Source organism: Equus przewalskii, chromosome 15 (assembly GCF_037783145.1).
Source record: "Equus przewalskii isolate Varuska chromosome 15, EquPr2, whole genome shotgun sequence".
Lineage (NCBI taxonomy): Eukaryota > Metazoa > Chordata > Mammalia > Perissodactyla > Equidae > Equus > Equus przewalskii.
Window position 1 is genome coordinate 77,979,432 of NC_091845.1, and position 20,826 is coordinate 78,000,257.

At 37.2% G+C, this 20,826-nt stretch overlaps 1 protein-coding gene across 5 annotated transcripts in view; it reads right to left on the bottom strand.

Moving 5' to 3' along the window:
• The window catches only part of XRN1 (5'-3' exoribonuclease 1), a 117,915-nt gene that overhangs the window by 63,956 nt on the left and 33,133 nt on the right, over positions 1-20,826 (bottom strand). For all 5 annotated transcript variants that reach the window (XR_011527199.1, XR_011527198.1, XR_011527197.1 and 2 more), the window contains exons 16-19: positions 13,977-14,146; positions 12,652-12,772; positions 12,457-12,555; positions 1,266-1,369 (exon numbers count right to left, since the gene is read on the bottom strand). Coding sequence is in view for 2 of the 5 variants with exons in the window: in XM_008507789.2 (XP_008506011.1) it covers positions 1,266-1,369; positions 12,457-12,555; positions 12,652-12,772; positions 13,977-14,146 (494 nt within the window). In the remaining 3 variants the exon portion in view is untranslated. The remainder of the gene's footprint in view (positions 1-1,265; positions 1,370-12,456; positions 12,556-12,651; positions 12,773-13,976; positions 14,147-20,826) is intronic.

Consider the following 20,826-nt stretch of genomic DNA (forward strand, 5'->3'; position numbering starts at 1 on the left):
ATCTGAAACAGCGAACCCTGGGCCACCAAGAGGAACGTGTACACTTTAACTGCTGTGCCACTGGGCCGGTCCCAAAACTATAAAACTTTTTGAAGAAAATATAGGAGGAAATCTTTGGGACCTAGGGCTAGGTGAAGAGCTCTTTAAACAAATGTATGATCCATAAAAGAAAAACTGATAAACTGGACTGCACCAAAGAGTCAGGGGAACGGAATTCCGATAATTAAAAAAGAACTCTCAAGGGCTGGCCCCGTGGCCGAGTGGTTAAGTTCGCGCGCTCCGCAGCAGGCGGCCCAGTGTTTCGTTAGTTCGAATCCTGGGCGCGGACATGGCACTGCTCATCAGACCATGCTGAGGCAGCGTCCCACATGCCACAACTAGAAGAACCCACAACGAAGAATACACAACTATGTACTGGGGGGGCTTTGGGGAGAAAAAGGAAAAAATAAAATCTTAAAAAAAAAAAAAAAAAAGAACTCTCAAGATTTCATACAGAAAAGAAGATACCTCCAAAGAAAAGAAATTCATACTCGTATTAACTTCTCATCAACAAAATTACATGACAGAGCACAGCTGAGATATCTGTACAGAGATCTGAGAAAAAAGGATTAGGCCTCTAAAATTCTAAACCTATGTATGAGGAAAACAGAAAGATTTTTTGGACATGTAATAACTCAGAAAACATAACATCTTCTCATTTTCTCTGGAAAAAAATTACTTTAGAAAGTTCCAGACACATGAAAAAAAAAAAAAGAAATCAGACCAATTTTACATGAAATAAAGATAAAAGATGACAAAGAATAACTTGTCTAAATAATCATTGATAAAATGATTGTGAACTTGAATAAAAAGTGAAGAAATTATTTTTAAAATAGAAGATATACGTTTTAAAAAATTAATATACTATTTAAATGAAACCTGGGAGGGACATGGTAAAGATAAGGATATATATGATATTCATTCTTGTCAGAAAGAGAAATATATTTGCTAAGTGATATAACGATAACTGCTAGAAAAGAATTAGGATGTACAACTTTCAAGCTATTAAAAAGAAAAGGCAGTAAAGCAAAAAATTATATATGTATCTAAAATATCTCAAGGGATGGACGTAAACGTCAACAGGGGTTGAACTTCAAGTGGTGTGATTAGAGGACTTTGATTTTCATTATGAATATTGTTACAATAATCATATCAGTTAAAATAAAAAACCATCAAGTAGCAAAGCAAACATAAATTTAAAAAATTGTGAATGAAATTTAACTTACTTAGTGTCTCCATCTGATACACCAACAACTCTAGCTTCTTCAAGATGAGGCCAGTTAACAAAGACAGACTTTCCAAGCACTGAGGAAGCTACATTTTCTATACTCTTAAAGTAAAAGCAGAGAAGTTCATTCATGTTTCAGGTCCAAGAGAAAATTTTACAGAGGCAGAATAATTAAAAACTGGTTTGTGTTTATAATTATGTATTTAAAAATGTACCAAAACCTCACCTTAACAATTAGAACATGTAAAACACCATTTGCTCACTCAAGCCAAATACTCCCTAGGGGACCTGCCCGCCCCTACTCTACTCCAACTGAAGCGCTCCACCCACTTGATTCAGTTAGTTTTCTTAATTTCTCTTCTCTAAGTTGTACCTTTATTGCTAACTACTCCTTCTCTTTCTAGTATATTTTCCAGGATTTCTGTTCTTTTAGAGTTTTCATTTTTTTCCCTTTTCTTTTAAAAATATTTTTCTTGGGGTATTTTTCCTACTTGTCTTTCTTCCCCTTTTAATTTAGCATGAATCTGTGAAAGTTTATGTCAAATTTATCTTCTCTTCTGCCAATTCCTTCTTATTAGAGAGGCACTATGACCAAGTTAAAGTACTTTTCGGCAAATTACACTAGGAAGCTTGCCTCCTTCTCATTTTCTCAATATTTCATGGTTATTAGTAAAGGGTGGCCCACTGATTTTAATCCTGAATGAAATTACTTGGTGAGAAAATAGGTTTCAGTAAAATCAAACAGAAGAGCACTGACCTAAAATGTATTATTGTCCATCATAATAGCCAACATTTGTAGAAATAATGCTCAGCAGGAATCCTAAGTTCTTAGTTCTGCTGCTGACTAATTGAGTAAATGTCCCTTTTCCAACCTCCATTTAAGTTTTTTAATTTGTAAAATTAATGAGTTGGATTAGTCACTTTAAAAATTCTATCCAGTCATAAAATTCTACGATTCTGTTATTCTCATGGTGATGTTGCTTATTTTTCTCATGGAAACTGAGAAAAATGAAAAGAATGGCAGAAATGTCTGGAGAGGGCTATTATTCATTGTTTCATATCAAATAGTCAGTATAAAACAGAATCTAAGAAATCTGATTTCATTTCAGTTTGTGGTTGGTATAACGAAATAAGAACACTAGACAAAGTCAGGAGACATGGGTCCAAATTTCGGTTATACTTCTTTCAGCTACAGAATCTTAGGCAAATCATTTAATCCCACTGAGTCCATTTTCTTTTATGAGAAGGAATGAAATCTACACCAAAATGTCTGAGGATAAAATAAAATACAGTAGTCTCCCCTTATCCATGGTTTCACGTTCCAAGGTTTCAGTTACATGTGGTCAACTGCCATCCAAAAATATTAAATGGAAAATTGCAGGAATAAAAAATTCCTAAGTTTTAAATTGCATGCCATTCTGAGTAGCCTGATGAAATCTCATGCCATCCTGCTGCCTCCTATCTGGGACGTGAATCATCCCTTTGTCCAGAGTATCCATGCTGTACACGCTACGCACCCGGTAGTCACTTAGTAGCTGTCTCAGTTATCTATCGCGGTATGTTCCAGTAACCCTTATTTTACTTGATAACGGCCACAGAGCACAAGAGTAGTGATGCTGGTAATTTGGATATGCTACAGAGAAGCTGTAAGGTGCTTCCTTTAAGTGAAAAGGTGAGAGTTCTTGACTTAATAAGAAAAAAAATCATATGCTGAGGTTGCTAAGATTTATGGTAAGAATGAATCTTCTATCCATGAAATTGCGAAGAAGGAAAAAGAAATTCGTGATAGAAGTTTTGCTGTCACACCTGAAATACATATGTATAGGAAAAAACAGTATATATAGGGTTCATTACTATTCTCAGTTTCAGGCATCCACTGGGTGTCTTGGAACATCTACCCTGCAGATAAGGGGGGCTTACTGTAATATACACAAAAGCTTTTGTAAACTAAAAAGTGCTGTAAAAATATTCTGTATGATATAACATCTAAAGCAAAAATTCTAGTTTGAAAAGGGGGAGTGGTGTCAACATCATGGCAGAGTGAGGTCTCACCATAAACTCTCCCCTCTAAGATATAACAAAAAGGACAACTGTATTTCAAAAGAGGATATCCACACAACACAAAAGACATCTGAGAGACCCACACAGCCACATGTCAGAAGGGGGAGGGGCTGGAGTACCCCTCACCCCCCAAGGAAGTAGAAAGGGGTAAGAGAATGCTTCCCAGCCTCCCCGAAGGACAGCAACCCAGGGACTGCACGCAGCCTCTGGGAGGAAAGCAGGGAGGGAGTGGTGGCCCTCTGCGGGAACAATATGGATCTCTGAGGTCCCTCAGAGCCCAAGGGAAAGCCCCCCACAGAAGTGACTATTATGGGGGTATCTTCATCAAGCCAACACCCCAGAAGAACAGACAGCGAGGGCAGAATGAAAAGCCCCCAAGACAGCACAGGAGAAAGAATTGGCCCTCTGCCACGATCAGCACCCCAGCCCAGAACCTGGGAGCTGTCCTGCAGATCGCAGAGGGCTCGGAATACACAGGTCTTGACCCCCACCCAGTGGCGAAGATGGAAGTAGCGATCAAATACTACCACAATCTGGAAGCAGAAATCCACACCGTCTAGCGGCATGAAAAAATATATTAAATCTCCAGACCAGAAGGAAAATGACAAATACCTAGAGATCAATCCTGAAGAGCCAGAAACCTATAACCTAAATGACAGAGAATTCAAAATAGCTATCATTAAAAAACTCAATGAGTTAAAAGAGAATGCAGACAAACAATTCAATGAGTTCAGAAGCTACTTTACAAAAGAGATTGAAACTATAAAGAACCAGTCAGAAATATTGGAGATGAAAAACACAACGGCTGAGATAAAGCAGAATATGGATTCCCTGAATAGCAGAGCTGATATTGTGGAGCAATGAATCAGCAATATTGAGGACAGAAATATAGAAATGCTTCAGATGGAGGAGGAGAGAGAATTAAGACTAAAAAGAAACGAAGAAATTCTCTGAGAAATATCCGATTCAACTAGGCAATGCAACATAAGGATTACAGGTATCCCAGAGGCAGAAGAGAAGGAAAACGGAGCAGAAAGTTTGTTCAAAGAAATAATAGTGGGGAACTTTCAAAACCTGGGGAAGGAGATGGAAAACCACGTGGAAGAGGCCACCAGATCTCCTAACTTGTCAGTGTAAAAAGACCTACTACAAGGCATGCGGTAGTGAAGCTGGCAAAAGTCAATGACAAAGAAAAAATACTAAGGGCAGCAATGTAGAAGAAAATAACTTACAAAAGAACCTTTATCAGGCTGTCAGTGGCTTTCTCAACAGAAACCTTACAGGGTAGGAAAGAGTAGAATGATATATTCAAATCTTTGAAAGACAAAAACTTTCAGACAAGAATACTCTATCCTGCGAAAATATCCTTCAGATGTGATGGAGAAATAAAAACTTCCCCAGATAAACAAAAGCTAAGGGAGTTCACCGTCACAAGACCCTCCCCTACAAGAAATCCTCAAGAAGGCCCTCATATCTGAAAAAAAACAGAAGAAAGGGGTTACAAAGACCTGAATAAGGAAATAAATAGGTACACAAAGTCAGAGAATTGTAGCTATCCATCAGAACAGGTTAGGAAATACTCAAGTAAAACATTAAACATAAAGGGAAGAAAAACACCAAAAACAAAGATAATCTCATTTTAACCACAAATTCACAACACAAGATGGAATAAGATGTGACAAAAACAACTTAGGAGGGGAAGAGGAAAGGGACTGAATTGGCTCAGTCTAAGGAAATAAGAGGTCATCAGAAAATGGACTACCTTGTCTATGAAATTTTGCATCCAAATCTCATGGTAATCACTAAAGAAAAAAGTAGAACAGAGACAGAAATAATAAATAAGGAGAAAACTAAGAAATCCAGCATAAAAAACTACCTAACCGGGGCCAGCCCGGTGGCACAGCAGTTAAGTGTGCACGTTTTGCTTCAGTGGCCTGGTGTTTGCTGGTTCGGATCCCGGGTACGGACATGGCACCGCTTGGCATGCCATGCTGTGGTAGGCGTCTCACATATAAAGTGGAGGAAGATGGGCACAGATGTTAGCTCAGAGCCAGTCTTCCTCAGCAAAAAGAGGAGGATTGGCAGCAGTTAGCTCAGGGCTAATCTTCCTCAAAAAATAAAAACCAAAAACTACCTAACCAAATTGGCAGTCCAAAACATATGGGACAAGAGACAAAAGAAATGCAGGAGGACTGGAAAATGAGCAATAAAATGGCAGCATTCAGCCCTCATATATCCATAATCACTTTAAATGTAAATGGATTAAATTCTCCCATCAAAAGATACAGAGTGGTGAGATGGATTAAAGAACAAGACCCAACAACATGCTGCCTCCAGGAAACACATCTCAGCTCCAACGACAAACACAGGCTCAAATTGAAGGGATGAAAGATGATACTCCAAGCTAATGGCAAACACAAGAAAGCAGGTGTTGCCATACTTATATCAGACAAAGTAGACTTCAACATAAGCCAGGTAAAGAGAGAGAAGGAGGGGCAGTACATAATGATCAAAGGGACACTCCAGCAAGAAGACATAACACTTATAAATATCTATTCACCCAACACAGGAGCACCAACGTACATAAAGCAACTATTAGCAAACCTAAAAGGAGACATAAACAACAACACAATAATAGTAAAGGACCTCACCTCAACACTCCACTTGCATTAATGGATAGATCATCCAGACAGAAAGTCAAGAAAGAAACAGTGGAATTAAATGAAAAACTAGACCAGATGGACCTAATATATAGAGAACACTCCATCTAAAATCAGCAGAATACACATTTTCCTCAAATGTGCATGGAATATTCTCAAGGATACACTGTATGTTGGGGAACAAGGCAAGTCTCAATAAATTTAAGAAGACTGAGAAAATAACAAACATCTTTTCCAACCATAATGCTATGAACTAGAAACTAACTACAAAAAAAAAGCTGAGAAAGGAATAAAGATATGGAGACTAACCAACATGCTACTGAAGAACTAATGGACAATGAAGAAAATTAAGGAAGAAATTAAAAATATCTGGAGACAAATGAAAACGAAAGCATACCATACCAACTCACATAGGATGAAGTAAAAGAGGTACTAAGAGGGAAATTCACTGCAATACAGGCTCACCTTAACAAAGGAGAAAAATTCCAAAAAAGCAATCTCAAACTATAGCTAACTGAATTAGAAAAAGAAGAACAAACAAAGCCCAAAGTCAGCAGAAGGAGGGAAATAATAAAAATCAGAGCAGAAATAAATGCAATTGAAACAAAAAAGGCAGTAGAAAGGATCAATGAAACAAAGAGCTGGTTCTTTGACAAGATAAACAAAATTGACAACCCCCTAACCAGACTTACAAAGAGAAAAAGAGAGAAAGCTCAAATAAAATCAGAAATGAAAGAGGAGAAATTACAACGGATACCACAGAAATACAAATGATTATAAGAGAATACTATGAAAAGCTATATGCCAATTAATTGGACAATCTAGAAGAAGCGGACAAATTCTTAGACTCTTACAATCTCCCAAAGCTGAATCAAGAAGAAATAGATAATCTGAACAGACTAATCACAAGTCAAGAGATTGAAAGAGTAATCAAAAACATCCCCCAAAATAAAAGCCCAGGACCAGATGGCTTTCTTGGTGAATTATACCAAACATTCAAAGAGGATTCATCCTTCTCGACCTATTCCAAAAAATTAGGGAAGATGGAACACTTCCTAACACATTCTATGAGGCCAACATCACCCTGATACCAAAGCCTGACAAGGACAACACAAAAAGGGAAAACTACAGGCCAATATTGCTAATGAATGTCGATGCAAAAATCCACAACAAAATATTGGCAACTCGAATGCAGCAATACATCAAAAACATCATACACCACATTAACAAAATGAGGAATAAAAACCACATGATCATCTCAATAGATGCAGAGAAAGCATTTGACAAGATCCAACAGCTATTTATGATACAAACTCTTAACAAAATGAGTATAAAAAGAAATTACCTCAACATAATAAAGGCCTTATATGACAAAACTATGGCCAACATCATAGTCAGCAGTGAAAAACTGAAAGCCAGGGGCTGATCCCATGGCCAAGTGGTTAAGTTTGCACGCTCCGCTGCAGGCGGCTCAGTGTTTCGTTGGTTCGAATCCTGGGCGCAGACAAGGCACTGCTCATCAAACCATGCTGAGGCAGCGTCCCACATGCCACAACTAGAAGGACCCACAACGAAGAATATACAACTACGTACTGGGAGGCTTTGGCGAGAAAAAGGAAAAAAATAAAATCTTAAAAAAAAACCCCCCAAAACAAAACTGAAAGCCAATCCTCTGAAAACAGGAACAAGACAAGGGTGCCCACTCTCACCACTCTTATTCAACATACTACTGGAGGTTTTGGCCAGAGAAATTAAGCAAGAAAGAGGAGTAAAAGGAATCCAAATAGGAAATGAAGAAGTGAAACTCTTGCTGTTTGCAGACAACATGATTTTATATATAGAAAACCCTAAAGAACCCACTGGAAAACTATTAGAAATAATCAACAACTACAGTAAGGTTGCAGGGTACAAAATCAACTTAGAAAAACCAGTTGCATTTCTATACTCTCATAATGAACTAACAGAAAGAGAACTCAAGAACACAATCCTATTCACAATCCCAACAAAAAGACAAAATATTTAGGAATAAATTTAGCCAAGGAGGTGAAAGACCTTATTAAAAGAAATTGATGATGACAATAAGAAATGGAAAGATATTCCATGCACATGGATTGGAAGACTCAACATAGTTAAAATGTCCATAGTACCCAAAGCAATCTACAGATTCAATGCAATCCCAATCAGAATCTCAATGACATTCTTCATGGAAATAGAAAAAAGAATGCTAAAATTCATATGGGGCAACAAAAGATCCCAAGTAGCTAAAGCAATCCTGAGAAAAAAGAACAAAGCTGGAGGCATCACAATCCCTGACTTAAAATGTAGTACAAAGCTACAGTAATCAAAACAGCATGGTACTGGTACAAAATCAGACACATAAATCAATGGAACACAACTGAAAGCCCAGAAATAAAACCACACATCTATAGATAGCTAATCTTCTATAAAGGTGCTAAGAATATACTATGGAGAAAAGATAGTCTCTTCAATAAACGCTGTTTGGAAAACTGGACAAACACATGCAAAAGAATGACAGTAGACCATTATCTTACACCATACACAAAAATAAACTCAAAATGGATCAATGACTCAAAGGTAACATCTGAAACCATAAAACTTCTGGTAGAAAATATAGGTAGTACACACTTTGACATCGATCTTAAACAGATCTTTTCAAATATCATGTCTTCTCGGACAAGGGAAAGAAAAGAAAAAAAAAATAAGTGGGACTTTATCAGACTAAAGACCTTCTGCAAGGCAAAGGAAGTCAGGATCAAAACAAAAGGACAACCCACCAATCAGGAGAAAATATTTGCAAATCATATATCCTACAAGGGGTTAATCTCCATAATATATAAAGAACTCACACAACTGAACAACAAGGAAACAAACAACCTGATCAAAAAATGGGCAGAAGATATGAACAGACATTTTCCCAAAGAAGATACACAGATAAGTCAATGAACACATGAAAAGATGTTCAACATCACTAATCATCAGGGAAATGCAAACAGAACTACACTAAGATATCACCTTACACCCATTAAAATGGATATAATCACCAAGACAAAAAATAACAAATGTTGGAGAGGATGTGGAAAAAAGGGAACCCTCACACATTACTAGCGGGAATGCAAACTGGTGCAGCCACTATGGGAAACAGTATGGAGATTTCTCAAAAAAGTAAAAACAGGGGCCGGCCCTGTAGCTGAGTAGTTAAGTTCACGCACTCCACTTCGGTGGTCCAGGGTTTCAACAGTTTGGATCCTGGGCGTGGACATGGCACTGGTCATCAGGCCACGATGAGGCAGCGTCCCACACAGCACAACCAGAGGCACTCACAACTAGAATATACAAGTATTTACTAGGGGCCTTTGGGAAGGAAAAAAAAGAAAAAAGAAGAAGATTGGCAACAGCTGTTAGCTCAAGTGCCACTCTTCAAAAAAAAAAAAGTAAAAATAGGAATACCACATGACCCAGCTATTCCATTACTGTGTATCTTACTGTGTATCTATCCAAAGAACTTGAAATCAACAATTCAAAGTGACTTACACACTCCTATGTTCACTGCAGCAGTATTCACTATAGCCAAGATGCGGAAGCAACCCAAGTGCCCAGTGACCAATGACTGGATAAAGAAGATCTGGTGTGTACATACACACCCACACATACACACACACACAATGGAATACTACTCAGCCATAAAAAAAGACAAAATTCCCATTTGCAACAACATGGATGGACCCAGAGGATATTATGTCAAGCAAAATAAGCCAGACAGAGAAAGACAAACACCATATGACTTCATTCATATATGGAAGATAAATACACAAAGAAAACAGTTCAGTGGTTACTGAGGGAAGGGGACTGGGGGGTGGGCACAGGGGCTAAAGGGGAGCACTTACATGGTGACAGACAAGTAATAACGTACAATTGAAATTTCAGAATGTTGTAAACTATTATGAACTCAATAAAAAAATTCTAGTTTTAAAAGGAAACATCAGTATTACTATTGGTTGTATTGGTTGTATTGGTTGTATTGGTTACTATTGGTGTAACAACAATTTTGTGGTAGAAACTGAAGTTTAAATACAAATTTTCATTCACTTTTTTTTTCTGTTTATTATGCTTAATCATTATCATCAAATCCTCTTCTTACAATTAGAGATGACTATTTTGGACTTTTTTAGGACAAGTCTTTATTTTATCTATTATATTTAGACATTTCTTATCATAAACATACAAAAGAATGACTATTCTGATAAGTAAAACAAGTTTCAACATTAGAACCAGGCTCCCTTAATTATCCTTTTCCCTTCTATACATCTATTTCTTTTCTTTTTTTTTTCTTTTGAGGAAGATTAGTCCTGAGCTAACATCTGCGGCCAATCCTCCTCTTTTTGCTGAGGAAGACTTGCCCTGAGGTAACATCCGTACCCATCTTCCTCTACTTTATATGTGGGATGCCTACCACAGCATGGCGTGCCAAGCGGTGCCATGTCCGCACCCGGGCCACTGAAGCGGAATGTACACACTTACCCACTGCACCACAGGGCCAGCCCCTATACATCTATTTCTAATTTCATTCTCCCACTCTTTCCTTTAGTTTTTAAAGGAAAAGTTGTCCCCATTTCCCAGATTAATCCTTCCGTGTAAACCCCAGTTGAAATCCCTTATCACCTCACATGGGGTCTCGTTATCATGAACATCCCTCCCCTCCACAATGCCTTTAAGCCCTTTCTCCATTAGCTCGTCCTCTCCTCTTTCGAATGTATTTTGCTGGATGAGCTGCCTCTTCTCTATCTACAGTTATGTTTCTAGCCTTCTTTCCAATGATGAACTTAACCAAGGGCTTAATACCTGCTACCTCTACTTTCCATCTTCCTATCCCAGACTAGACCTCAGGAATTGGACTTCTGTCTCCACCAGTCTGTTGGAGCGGAATTCTCAAAGGTCAGTAATGCTGTCTAAAGGACAAACTCACAGAGCTTGTTTCAGTTTTTATTCTTGAACTGTATGCAGCATACAGCACCTACTCCATGCTTCTGTGATACTACTTAACTTGGGAATCATTCTCTTTTACCTCTCTGAACACTATATGTCACTTTTACTGGCTCCTTTTTCCACCCTTTATAACTGTGGTTATTTCTTCATGCTGAGACCTTGAACCCTCAGAGCCCCTTTTCTTCTTGGGGTATGAGCCCTAAGGCCTCTGCTATCACCTCCTTGCTGACGACTTGTATATCCCTACCTCCCTCCAAGCTGTGGCTCCAAGTGCTAAATTGTGCATAAGCAGCCTTTCTTGACTGAGGTTTTTCATCCGACCACAGAACACGAAAAATACTCTATTTCCTCAAGTCTCCCGAGGATGGTACATAACTAGTAGCATTATAAATGCATAGAAGATAAGTTAGTATATCAGGGCTTAAATCTCTTGTGGAATCCTTGTTGAGAAAGGTTGGCAGGGCAGCTCCAGTTAAATGTCCCAGCACCACCTTAAAACTCCCCCATTATTTATCATTAATCCTCTCAAATCAGTGACTCTTTCATTTTAACTTCTTTACTCTAATAAACAGCAATTATTTTCTAGTTAATAAGCCTGGATGGCTCAGAGTCATATTTAATATTTTATTCCTCTTTTCATCTCCTATATTTGAACAAATGATGAAATTTATCAATTTTATTTAGTCTTGTTCATCTAGATCTATTACCACTTCCAGTTTATGTCCTTATTATCTAATGTTTCTACAAACACAACCTCTGTTGCAGGCTTTTCCACTTTCTTACATTTCTTTTTTGTGCAATTTAGCCATTATATTGCTACCAAATTAATCTTTATGAAAATACTGATTTCAATATAACAGTCATGAAAAAAAAAGTCCTAACTCTTTAGCCTGATATTTAAGGTCCTCCAGAATCTGGCCTCAATCTGTTTTTTCAACCTTATCTTCCACTATTTCCCAACACAAGTCTGCTTCAGTCAGTTTTATCTATTCCTTCTCCTCAAATATATCAAATTTATTCTAAAAAAAGAAAAAGTACTAAGGAGAACTTTCAGACATACAAAAAGGTTAAAAACAATAAGATAATGTCTCATTTATTTTTTACTACGATTCACAGCTCATGTTATTCCTTTCAACTGGAATACCTTACCTTGCCTTTTCTCTTTGTGATAATCTTTTTTTAGCACCCAACTCAAGCCTATATTCTCATCTACAGGTCTTGTACTTGCTTAATCTTTAGCTCACATAGCTCATCCCCTTTTCAAAATTCCTGGAGCACCTTTTACTCATTATGTCACAATTACACATGTCCTTTAATTTGTGTAAATGTTTCTTTACTTTATCCTTATCTACTGTTAGCGTTTGGAGTTACTACATATTATACTGCTTGGGCAAACACATTGCAGCTACAATAGTTTTTTGCATAATAAGCATTTAATAAATATATAATAAACAAAATACTTACAAGGTCATCTGATTCTGCATTCACTAAGATTTCTAACATCATATTTTCTCCACGACTGCTTTGCTGGAATACTTGAACCCCACTTTTCTTCAAAAAAAACTTTAAAAAATTCCAGAGAATTTAATTTTAATTATTTCTCTACAATAACTTCACACTCAAGAAAGTAAAAAAATTCTGAACTAAATAGCCACTAACTTTGTGTTTGATGTGTCTCAGAGTAGGAAATCCACAGAAATATAATGCCTTCTGGTCAATCCTCGTTATTTTGTTCTTGTTTATGTCTACACGCCAAGCATCTAATGATATCATTTTATACCTAGAAAATAAATCAAGGCATTTAAGTTAAAATTCATACATTACAAGCAATCACAATTTTTCAGCATTCCCTTGAATATTTTGCAAGAGTTACTCTTGCTTTTAAATAAGAGAATGACAATTTGTCCTTTAAAACAAAGAAAATATAGAGCAGGACAACCCAGATTCTTTGCTGTTAGGTTCAGACACGACCATGGCTGTTGATTACTGAGTGGAAGTTTACTGCATTAATTTAAAACAAAAATATACATAGAATTAATTTTTAAAATGAAGGAAAATATAAAGCATATTATAAATCTCCATATCTGCATGTTCTAAAACCCAGCACAGAAAACAAACATTTTATAATGTCTATTTCATCTTTCTCTTTGCTTTAACAAAAGGAAAAATCACAACTGAGAGATAGACGTTCACTTTATCTGCAACTCAATTGCCAACTGCCACTTAGGTAAATCATTTGCATGGAAGATGAGATAAGAGAAAAAATAAGGGAGATATTTTAATGAGGAAGAGAAAGAAGAAATTGGTTGGAGGCAAGAAAATAGCGGAGCTCTTTTATTTGTTTTTTCTCCTTTCTAGTTGAGTGGTTGGGGAGTATAAGAGGTGAAGTTGGCATGTCAAATAATCCTGGAAGCAGACCCTAGCAAGGGAAACAAAAATTCACACATCTTCTTGAGGGAAAGTACAGATATACGCTAGGGAAGAAAAATAAATAAACAAATTTAAGAGAAGAGAGAAGCAAAATCTGACCAAGCAGAGAGCTACAGAAACAACTGTGAGAGAGAGATGCCATGATCCTTGGCAAGTCAGATGTAACTCATTATCAATTGACTGTAACTATCATAAATTATTTGTTGATTCTCCAAATACATATTCGAAGGCTTTTTTTCCTCCAAAGATTTGCCCTGAACTAACATCTGTTGCCAATCTTCCTCTTTTTTTTCCTTCCCAAAGCCCCACTGCATGGTTGTATATCCTTGTTGGAAGCCCTTCTAGTTCTTCTATGCGAGCCACGGCCACAACATGGCAAGTGACAGACCATTTGTGTGGCTCCAAGATCGGGAAACAAACCTGGGCTGCCAAAACGGGGAGAGCGCTCAACTTTAACCACTAGGCCATCAGGGCTGGCTCTCAAAAGTGCGTTTTTTTTTTTAAGGTCACGGGGAGTTCTTTGTGGTTGTTGAAAAACTACCAAATAACATTACCTTGTGCAACATCGTTCTATGGCAGGGAACTTTTCTGGCCATGGAGAGGGGTAGGTGAACTCTGTGTCTCTATCATACCAGCACATTAGGCACTCACTATGTCGGTTTCTCTTCCTCTCTTCTTTTTTGAGGGAGTGGTTACACGTCTCCATGGCTTCCAACAATCGCTTCTGAATGTAAAGCATGAAGAGAAGGGTTATAAGCATCAAAATTCTGTAATTTCAACATATAGAATAAATCTTTTTCCCTCAGTATACAGAATCACTATTTGTGTTTCTGAAAAACAAAAATCTTAACTAATGGAACTCTGTTCCATTTTATTCCATGAAAAACCAATGTGCTGTTCATTGTTTCAAATGCCCCTAGAATATTGCTTGCTGCTGCAAATTCCTCTGAACCTATTACTCCAATAGTAGCCACTGAAGTGTCAATAAGAACAGTAGAGAATGAAATTTTAAATGTGAATTTATCAAAATTTTTACAATTTATCATAATTCATAGATCACTAATCTGTTAACTTACAAATTCTGCAGTGGTATAGAAATGTTCATCTTTCCAAATTAACTTCTATATTTAACATAATTTCAATCAGAATTGCAATGGTTTAAAATATTTTTTTCAAAAGGACAAAATGATGTTAGCATTTAGATGCAAGAATGAATGTGTGAATTGTAAAAAGTAATTGGAGACTTGTCTTATCACATCCTACCACTTTTTATAAAGCAACTGTAATAAAAATATTTTAGTATTGATACCACAAGAGACCTACAGAGCAGAAGAACAGAATAAAAGGTTCAAAAACAAATCCAAACCTGTCAAAAACATAGTACTTCAGATATTTAAATAATGGTGTTGTCATATCTAGCTATCCACCTGGATAAAAAAGCAGATACATTTCTCAACTTCATACTATGTACAAAAACAAGCATCAGAGTAATAAGACAATAAAAGTATTAGAAGAAAATCTAGGAGAGTATCCATAATTTGGAGTGATAAACTCTAAGTAAGATAGGCAAAAATCTAACAGCCTTAAGGGAAAAAGACATTTGTAAGTAAAAGAAAATGTATGTGACAGAAGACGTCATAAACAAATCAAGAGACAAAAGCTATACCGGGAAAGAATATTCCCAATATAAAAAAGCTGCTAAAAACCAAAAAGAAAATGAGGGAAAGGATATAAACAGGCAATTTACAAAAGAGAAAATGCAAAGTGAAAACATATACACAAAAATATACTCAAATTAAAGGTCGGGGTGGCCGGCCATGTGTCTGAGTGGTTAGGTTCGCGTGCTCCGCTTCGGCGGCCCAGGGTTTCGATGGTCCGGACCCTGGGTGAGGACATGGCACTGCTCATTAGGCCACATTGAGGTGGTGTCCCACATACCACAATTAGAAGGACCCACAATTAAAATATACAACTATGTACTTGGGGGATTTGAGGAGAAAAAGCAGGAAAAAAAAAAAGAAGATTGGCAACAGTTGTTAGCTCAGGCGAGAATCTTTAAAAAAAAAAAAAATAAGGGTCAGGGAAAAACAAACTTGAATAATAATAAAATGGCATTCTTCATCATCAATAGATTGGCCAAAATTAAATGAAGCAATAATACCCAGCACTGAAGATGGAGAGAAGCGAGCACTGAAATATTGCCAGTATGAATTACACCCATCTTCTTGAAAAAGAATCTGGTAATATCCATTAAAACTAAAAATATACATTCCTATAACCAAGCAATCCTGCTTTTGGGAATCTACTTTAGAAAAATAAAGTCTCCAATACATAAGCAAGCATAAAAACAAAAGAAGCATAAATACACAAGTATTTTTATCACAGCATTGTAGACAACGGCAAAAAACATGAAGATGCAAAGAAGCTGCAAAATTAGTACAGAGTGTTTCCATGTACCTTTCACTCAGCTTTCTCCAATGATAACATCTTACACATAGCCACAGTACATTATCAAAACTAGGAAACTGACATTGGCACAACACTATTATCTAAACTACAGACCCAGTCAGATTTCACTGGTTTTTATGTGTTATTTTTTTGGTGTGTGTACAGTGCTATGGAATTTTTATCATATGCAAATTCATGTAACCACCACTAAAACTGGAATACAGAACTGTTATATCATCATCATGTTATTCCTTTATAATCACACTCTAACCTCTAGCAACCACTGACGTGTTTTACATCACAATAATTTTGTCATTTCAAGAATATTACATAAATGGGACCATATAATACATAACCTTCTGAGACAGGCGTTTTTCACTCAAGTGAACTTTTTTCACCCAAGCTGTTTATATCAACAGTTCTTTTTATTCTAGGTATTATTCCATTATATGGATGTGCTACAGTTTGTTTATCCACTCACTCATTGAAGGACATTTGAATTTTTTTGCAGTTTGGGATTATTACAAATAAGATGCTCTGCACATGGGTACAGGTCTTTGTGTGGACCTGAGTTTTCATTTCTCTAGGATAAATACCCAGGAGTGTGATTGCTGGGTTGGATAGTAAACGCATGTTTAACTTTACAAGAAATTGTTGAATTGTTTTCCAGAGTGGCTTCCTAGACTTTTGGTCCAATAATCATCTATGCTACTTTCAAAGCATTTACAGAAAAGTAGTAGAAAGCAGCAGGAAGTAGCAAAATCTGGAAAAGATTATAAAGCAAAACAGGTAATACTGCACCATAAGTTCTTGATTCTAAGATATCACTGATATTATAAGGTACACAATAAAATAAATAACATTTCAAAAAATAATAAACAGTAAATTGAATTTCTATAATTTTTTTTACTAACAATGGTATTAACTTTTATCCTATTTTTTTCTCCAATATCACATTCAAAGTTTGAGTCTAATCCTTCTTCATATTCAAAATATAAAGATTTTTCTAGGTCACTTGGCCCTGTGAATGTACGCATAGCATCTCATCCTTATAATTGTAAACATTTTAGCATCTTTAGGATAAACAGCATAATATTAAGGTATAGAGGATGTCACGGATATTGTGACGTGCTGCTGTGATCCCCCATTAGTACTGAAGGACTTGTTTGCCCAGATGCTGAAAGTGCTGCTGGCTTACAACCCTCAGCTGTCAGCCCTCTCTGGGAAAAATCCTCAGGTGAAAAGTCATCTCATACAAGTTTATGTAACCTTCCAAAACGAAGCCTGCATCCAAGACTGACAGATAAAGAGTGTAAAGTCTCAGACCCTTTACAGCAACTTAGGAGAACTATAATGGGCCATTTCAGCTTCAGAGTTACTTATGGGGTCAGCCAAGGCCTTTGTTGAGACAGCACGGTACCCCAACCTGCCCTTCCGACCAAGCCTGTTTTTTCTCTTCCCAACCTCTTAAAGGGTAGCATCAAGAACCCAGAGTGGGCCAGCCCTGGTGGCCTGGTGGTTAAGTTTGGTGCACTCTGCTTTGGCAGCCTGGGTTTGGTTCCCAGGCACGGACCTACAGCACTCATCAGTGGCCATGCTGTGGCAGTGGCCCACATACAAAATAGAGGAAGACCGGCAACAGATGTTAGCTCAGGGAGAATCTCCCTCTGCAAAAAAAAAAAAAAAGAACCCAGAGCAGGAAGCCAAAAGCCTGGGTCGGGGGGAGGGACACAGACTGTATAGGGACTTGAGTGTATGTTACTTGGCTGGATTTCAGAATTGTTATTGATCAGTGATGTTTAGTGCCTCCTTTTCCTGCCCTTTTTGATAGGAGTAACTTATTGTGGTTATCCTGTCCTTGTCTCTCCATCATAAAACTGGGAACATGGGTGGGGGGAGGGTAAATAACTTGGTTTTTAAATTCACAGGTCTCTGAATCAAGAGAGCTTTTCATGAGGAGCTACATTTGAGGAGCTTCATCTATATCTGGATCTGATTTAAAGATGACATTTTGGACTTTGAGCCTGATGCTTTAAGGAGATGAGATTTTGAGGGGAGGTCAGTGTGTCTGGAGTTTGGAGGAGATGTGAATTATTTTAGCCAAAGGGCAGATTGTAGTAGATGATTGCAAAGATGGCCACAATAATTCCTTCTATCCCCATATGTAAGCTCCTATAAATGTGAGGTGGTGAAGTCTATTTCCCCACTTTTTAAGCCTGAGTTGGTCTTGTAACTTTATTCAAAGGAATGTAGTGAAAGTGATGTTATACAAATTCCAAAGCTCAAGAAGCCTTGGAGCTTTTGTTCTCACCTTCATGGAACCAAAGATCACTGTGAGAATAAACCTGGGTTAGCCTCCTTGAGGGTTAGGGATGACATAGAGGCCTCAGCTCACAAGTAACACCAAGGCCCAATCATATGAGTGAGGCAATCTCAGACAACCAGCTCTACTTGAGCCACAAGATGACTAAAATGCTTGAGTGACCTCAGGCTATGACCAGCAAAAGAACCACGTAGCTGAGCCCAGTTCAAATTGTTGATTCACAGACTTGTGAGTAAATAAAATGGCTTTAAACCACACTCCCCTCTCACTCCTTCCAATCTGCCCACCCTGCACACATACACAAATCAGTTGGAACATTCTGGTAGAAAGAGACAGATGGGAAAGAAAGCCTGACACATGCTCAAGCTGAAAAGGATGTGTGTATGTGTGTGTGTGTGTGTGTGTGTGTGTGTGTGTGTGTGTGTGTGCGTCAGAGAGAGAGAGAAAGACAATTTTACAAATCGAGGGTTTGTCACAACCCTGCATTGAGCAAGTCTATGGGCACCAGTTTTCCAACAGCATTTGCTCACTTTGTGTCTCTGTGTCACATTTTGACAATTTTCACAATATTTCAAACTTTTTCATTATTATTATATGTTATGGTGATTTGTGATCAGTGATCTTTGATGTTACTATTGTAATTGTTTTGGGGCACCACAAACTGTGCTCATATAAGGTGGCAAATTTAATTGATAAATGTTGGGTATCTTCTGACTGCTCCATTGACTGGCTGTTCTCCCATCTCTCTCCCTCTCCTTTGGCCTTCCTATTCCTTGAGATGCAACAATATTGAAATTAGGCCAATTAATAACCCTACAATGGCCTCTAAATGTTCAAGCGAGAGAAGAGTGGCCTGTCTCTCATTTTAAATCAAAAGCTAGAAATGATTAGGCTTAGTGAGGACGGCATTCGAAAGCCAAGACAGGCCAAAAGTTAGGCCTCTTGCACCAAACAGCCGAGTTATGAATGCAAAGGAAAAATTCTTGAAAGAAATTAAAAGTGTTACTGCAGTGAATAAAGAAATGATAAGAAAGTGAAATAGCCTTATTGCTGATATGGAGAAAGTTTCAGTGGTCTGGGTAGAAGATCAAACCAGCCACAACATTCCCTTAAGCCAAGTCTACTCCAGAGCAACGCCCTAACTCTCTTCAGTTCAATGAAGGCTGAGAGAAGGGAGGAAGCTGCAGGACAAAAGTTTAAAGGTAGCAGAGGTTGATCTGCATAGTACTCTCTTATAATCTTTTGCATTTCTGTGGTATTCATTCTAACTTCTCCTCTTTCATTTTTAATTTTATTTATTTGAGCCTTCTTTTTTTCTTAGTGAGTCTGGCTAAGGGTTTGTCAATTTTATCTTCTCAAAGAACCAGCTCTTAGTTTCACTGATTCCTTTCCACTGTTTTTTTGTTACAATTTCATTTATTTCTGCTCTAATTTTTATTATTTCCTTCCTTCTGCTGACTTGAGGCTTTGTTCTTTTGCTATTTCTATTAGGTGTAGTTTAAGGTTACTTATTTCAGATTTTTCTTGCCTGTTAAGGTGGGCCTGTATTGCTATGAATTTCCCCCTTAGGATCACTTTTGTTGCATCCCATATGAGTTGGTATGGTGTATTTTCATTTTCTCTGCTGGTCTATGAATGTCTCTTTTGTTGTATCTTGGGGGAGAGTCTAAGGGAATCATCTCACTCTGCATGATGCTGATGTCACTCTCCCTATTTGTTTTTTAATAGTCTCTTGAAAAGTAGGTTTTTGATTTTGATGAAATTTATTTTCTCAATTCTTTAATGGTTAGTGCTTTCTGGGTCTTGACTAAGATTTTATCCTAAGTTTACTTCAAAAAATTTTACAGTTGTAGCTTTTACACTGAGCTATGATGTATTTTGAATTAAGTTTTGTGTTTGGTGTGAGGTATGGATCAAGACTCATCTTTTCCACACACATAGCCGGCTGTTTCAGCACCAATTGTTGATAAGCTTTTCTTTTACCTATTGAATAGCTTTGCTGCCTTGAATGAAAATGAATTAACTGAACAAGTATAGATCTATGTTTGGACTCTACTCCGTTCCACTGATCTACTTGTCTATTGCTATGTAACAAACACACTGCCTCGATAGCTTCATGCTAAGTCATGAAATCAGATAATGAAAGTCCTCCAACACTGTTCTTCTTCCTACAGATTGCTTTGGCTATTCCAGATGCTTTGCAATTTCTTAAAACTTTAGAGTCAGATTTCCAATTTATACAATAAAATCTGCTGAGATCTTCACTGGGATTATGTTGAATCTAAAGATCAATTTGGGAAGAAGCTATATCTTAGTATTGTCTTCTGTTCCTTGAACATGGTATATCCCTCCATTTATTAAGGTGTCTATCTCTCAACACTATTCATAGTTTTCAGTGTAAAGGGCTTGCACATTTTAAATTTATAGCTGTGTATTTTATATTTTCTAATGGTACTGTAAGCATTAAAAAAACTTTTATTTAAAAAATTTTGCATTTTCCAATCGTTTGTTGCTAGTACATGAAAATACAATTGAATTTTGTATAGATTTTATATTTGGGGACTTTGCTAAATTCACTTCCTGGTTATAGTTTCTTTTTTTGAAGATTCCTTAGAATTTTCTAAATATATTAT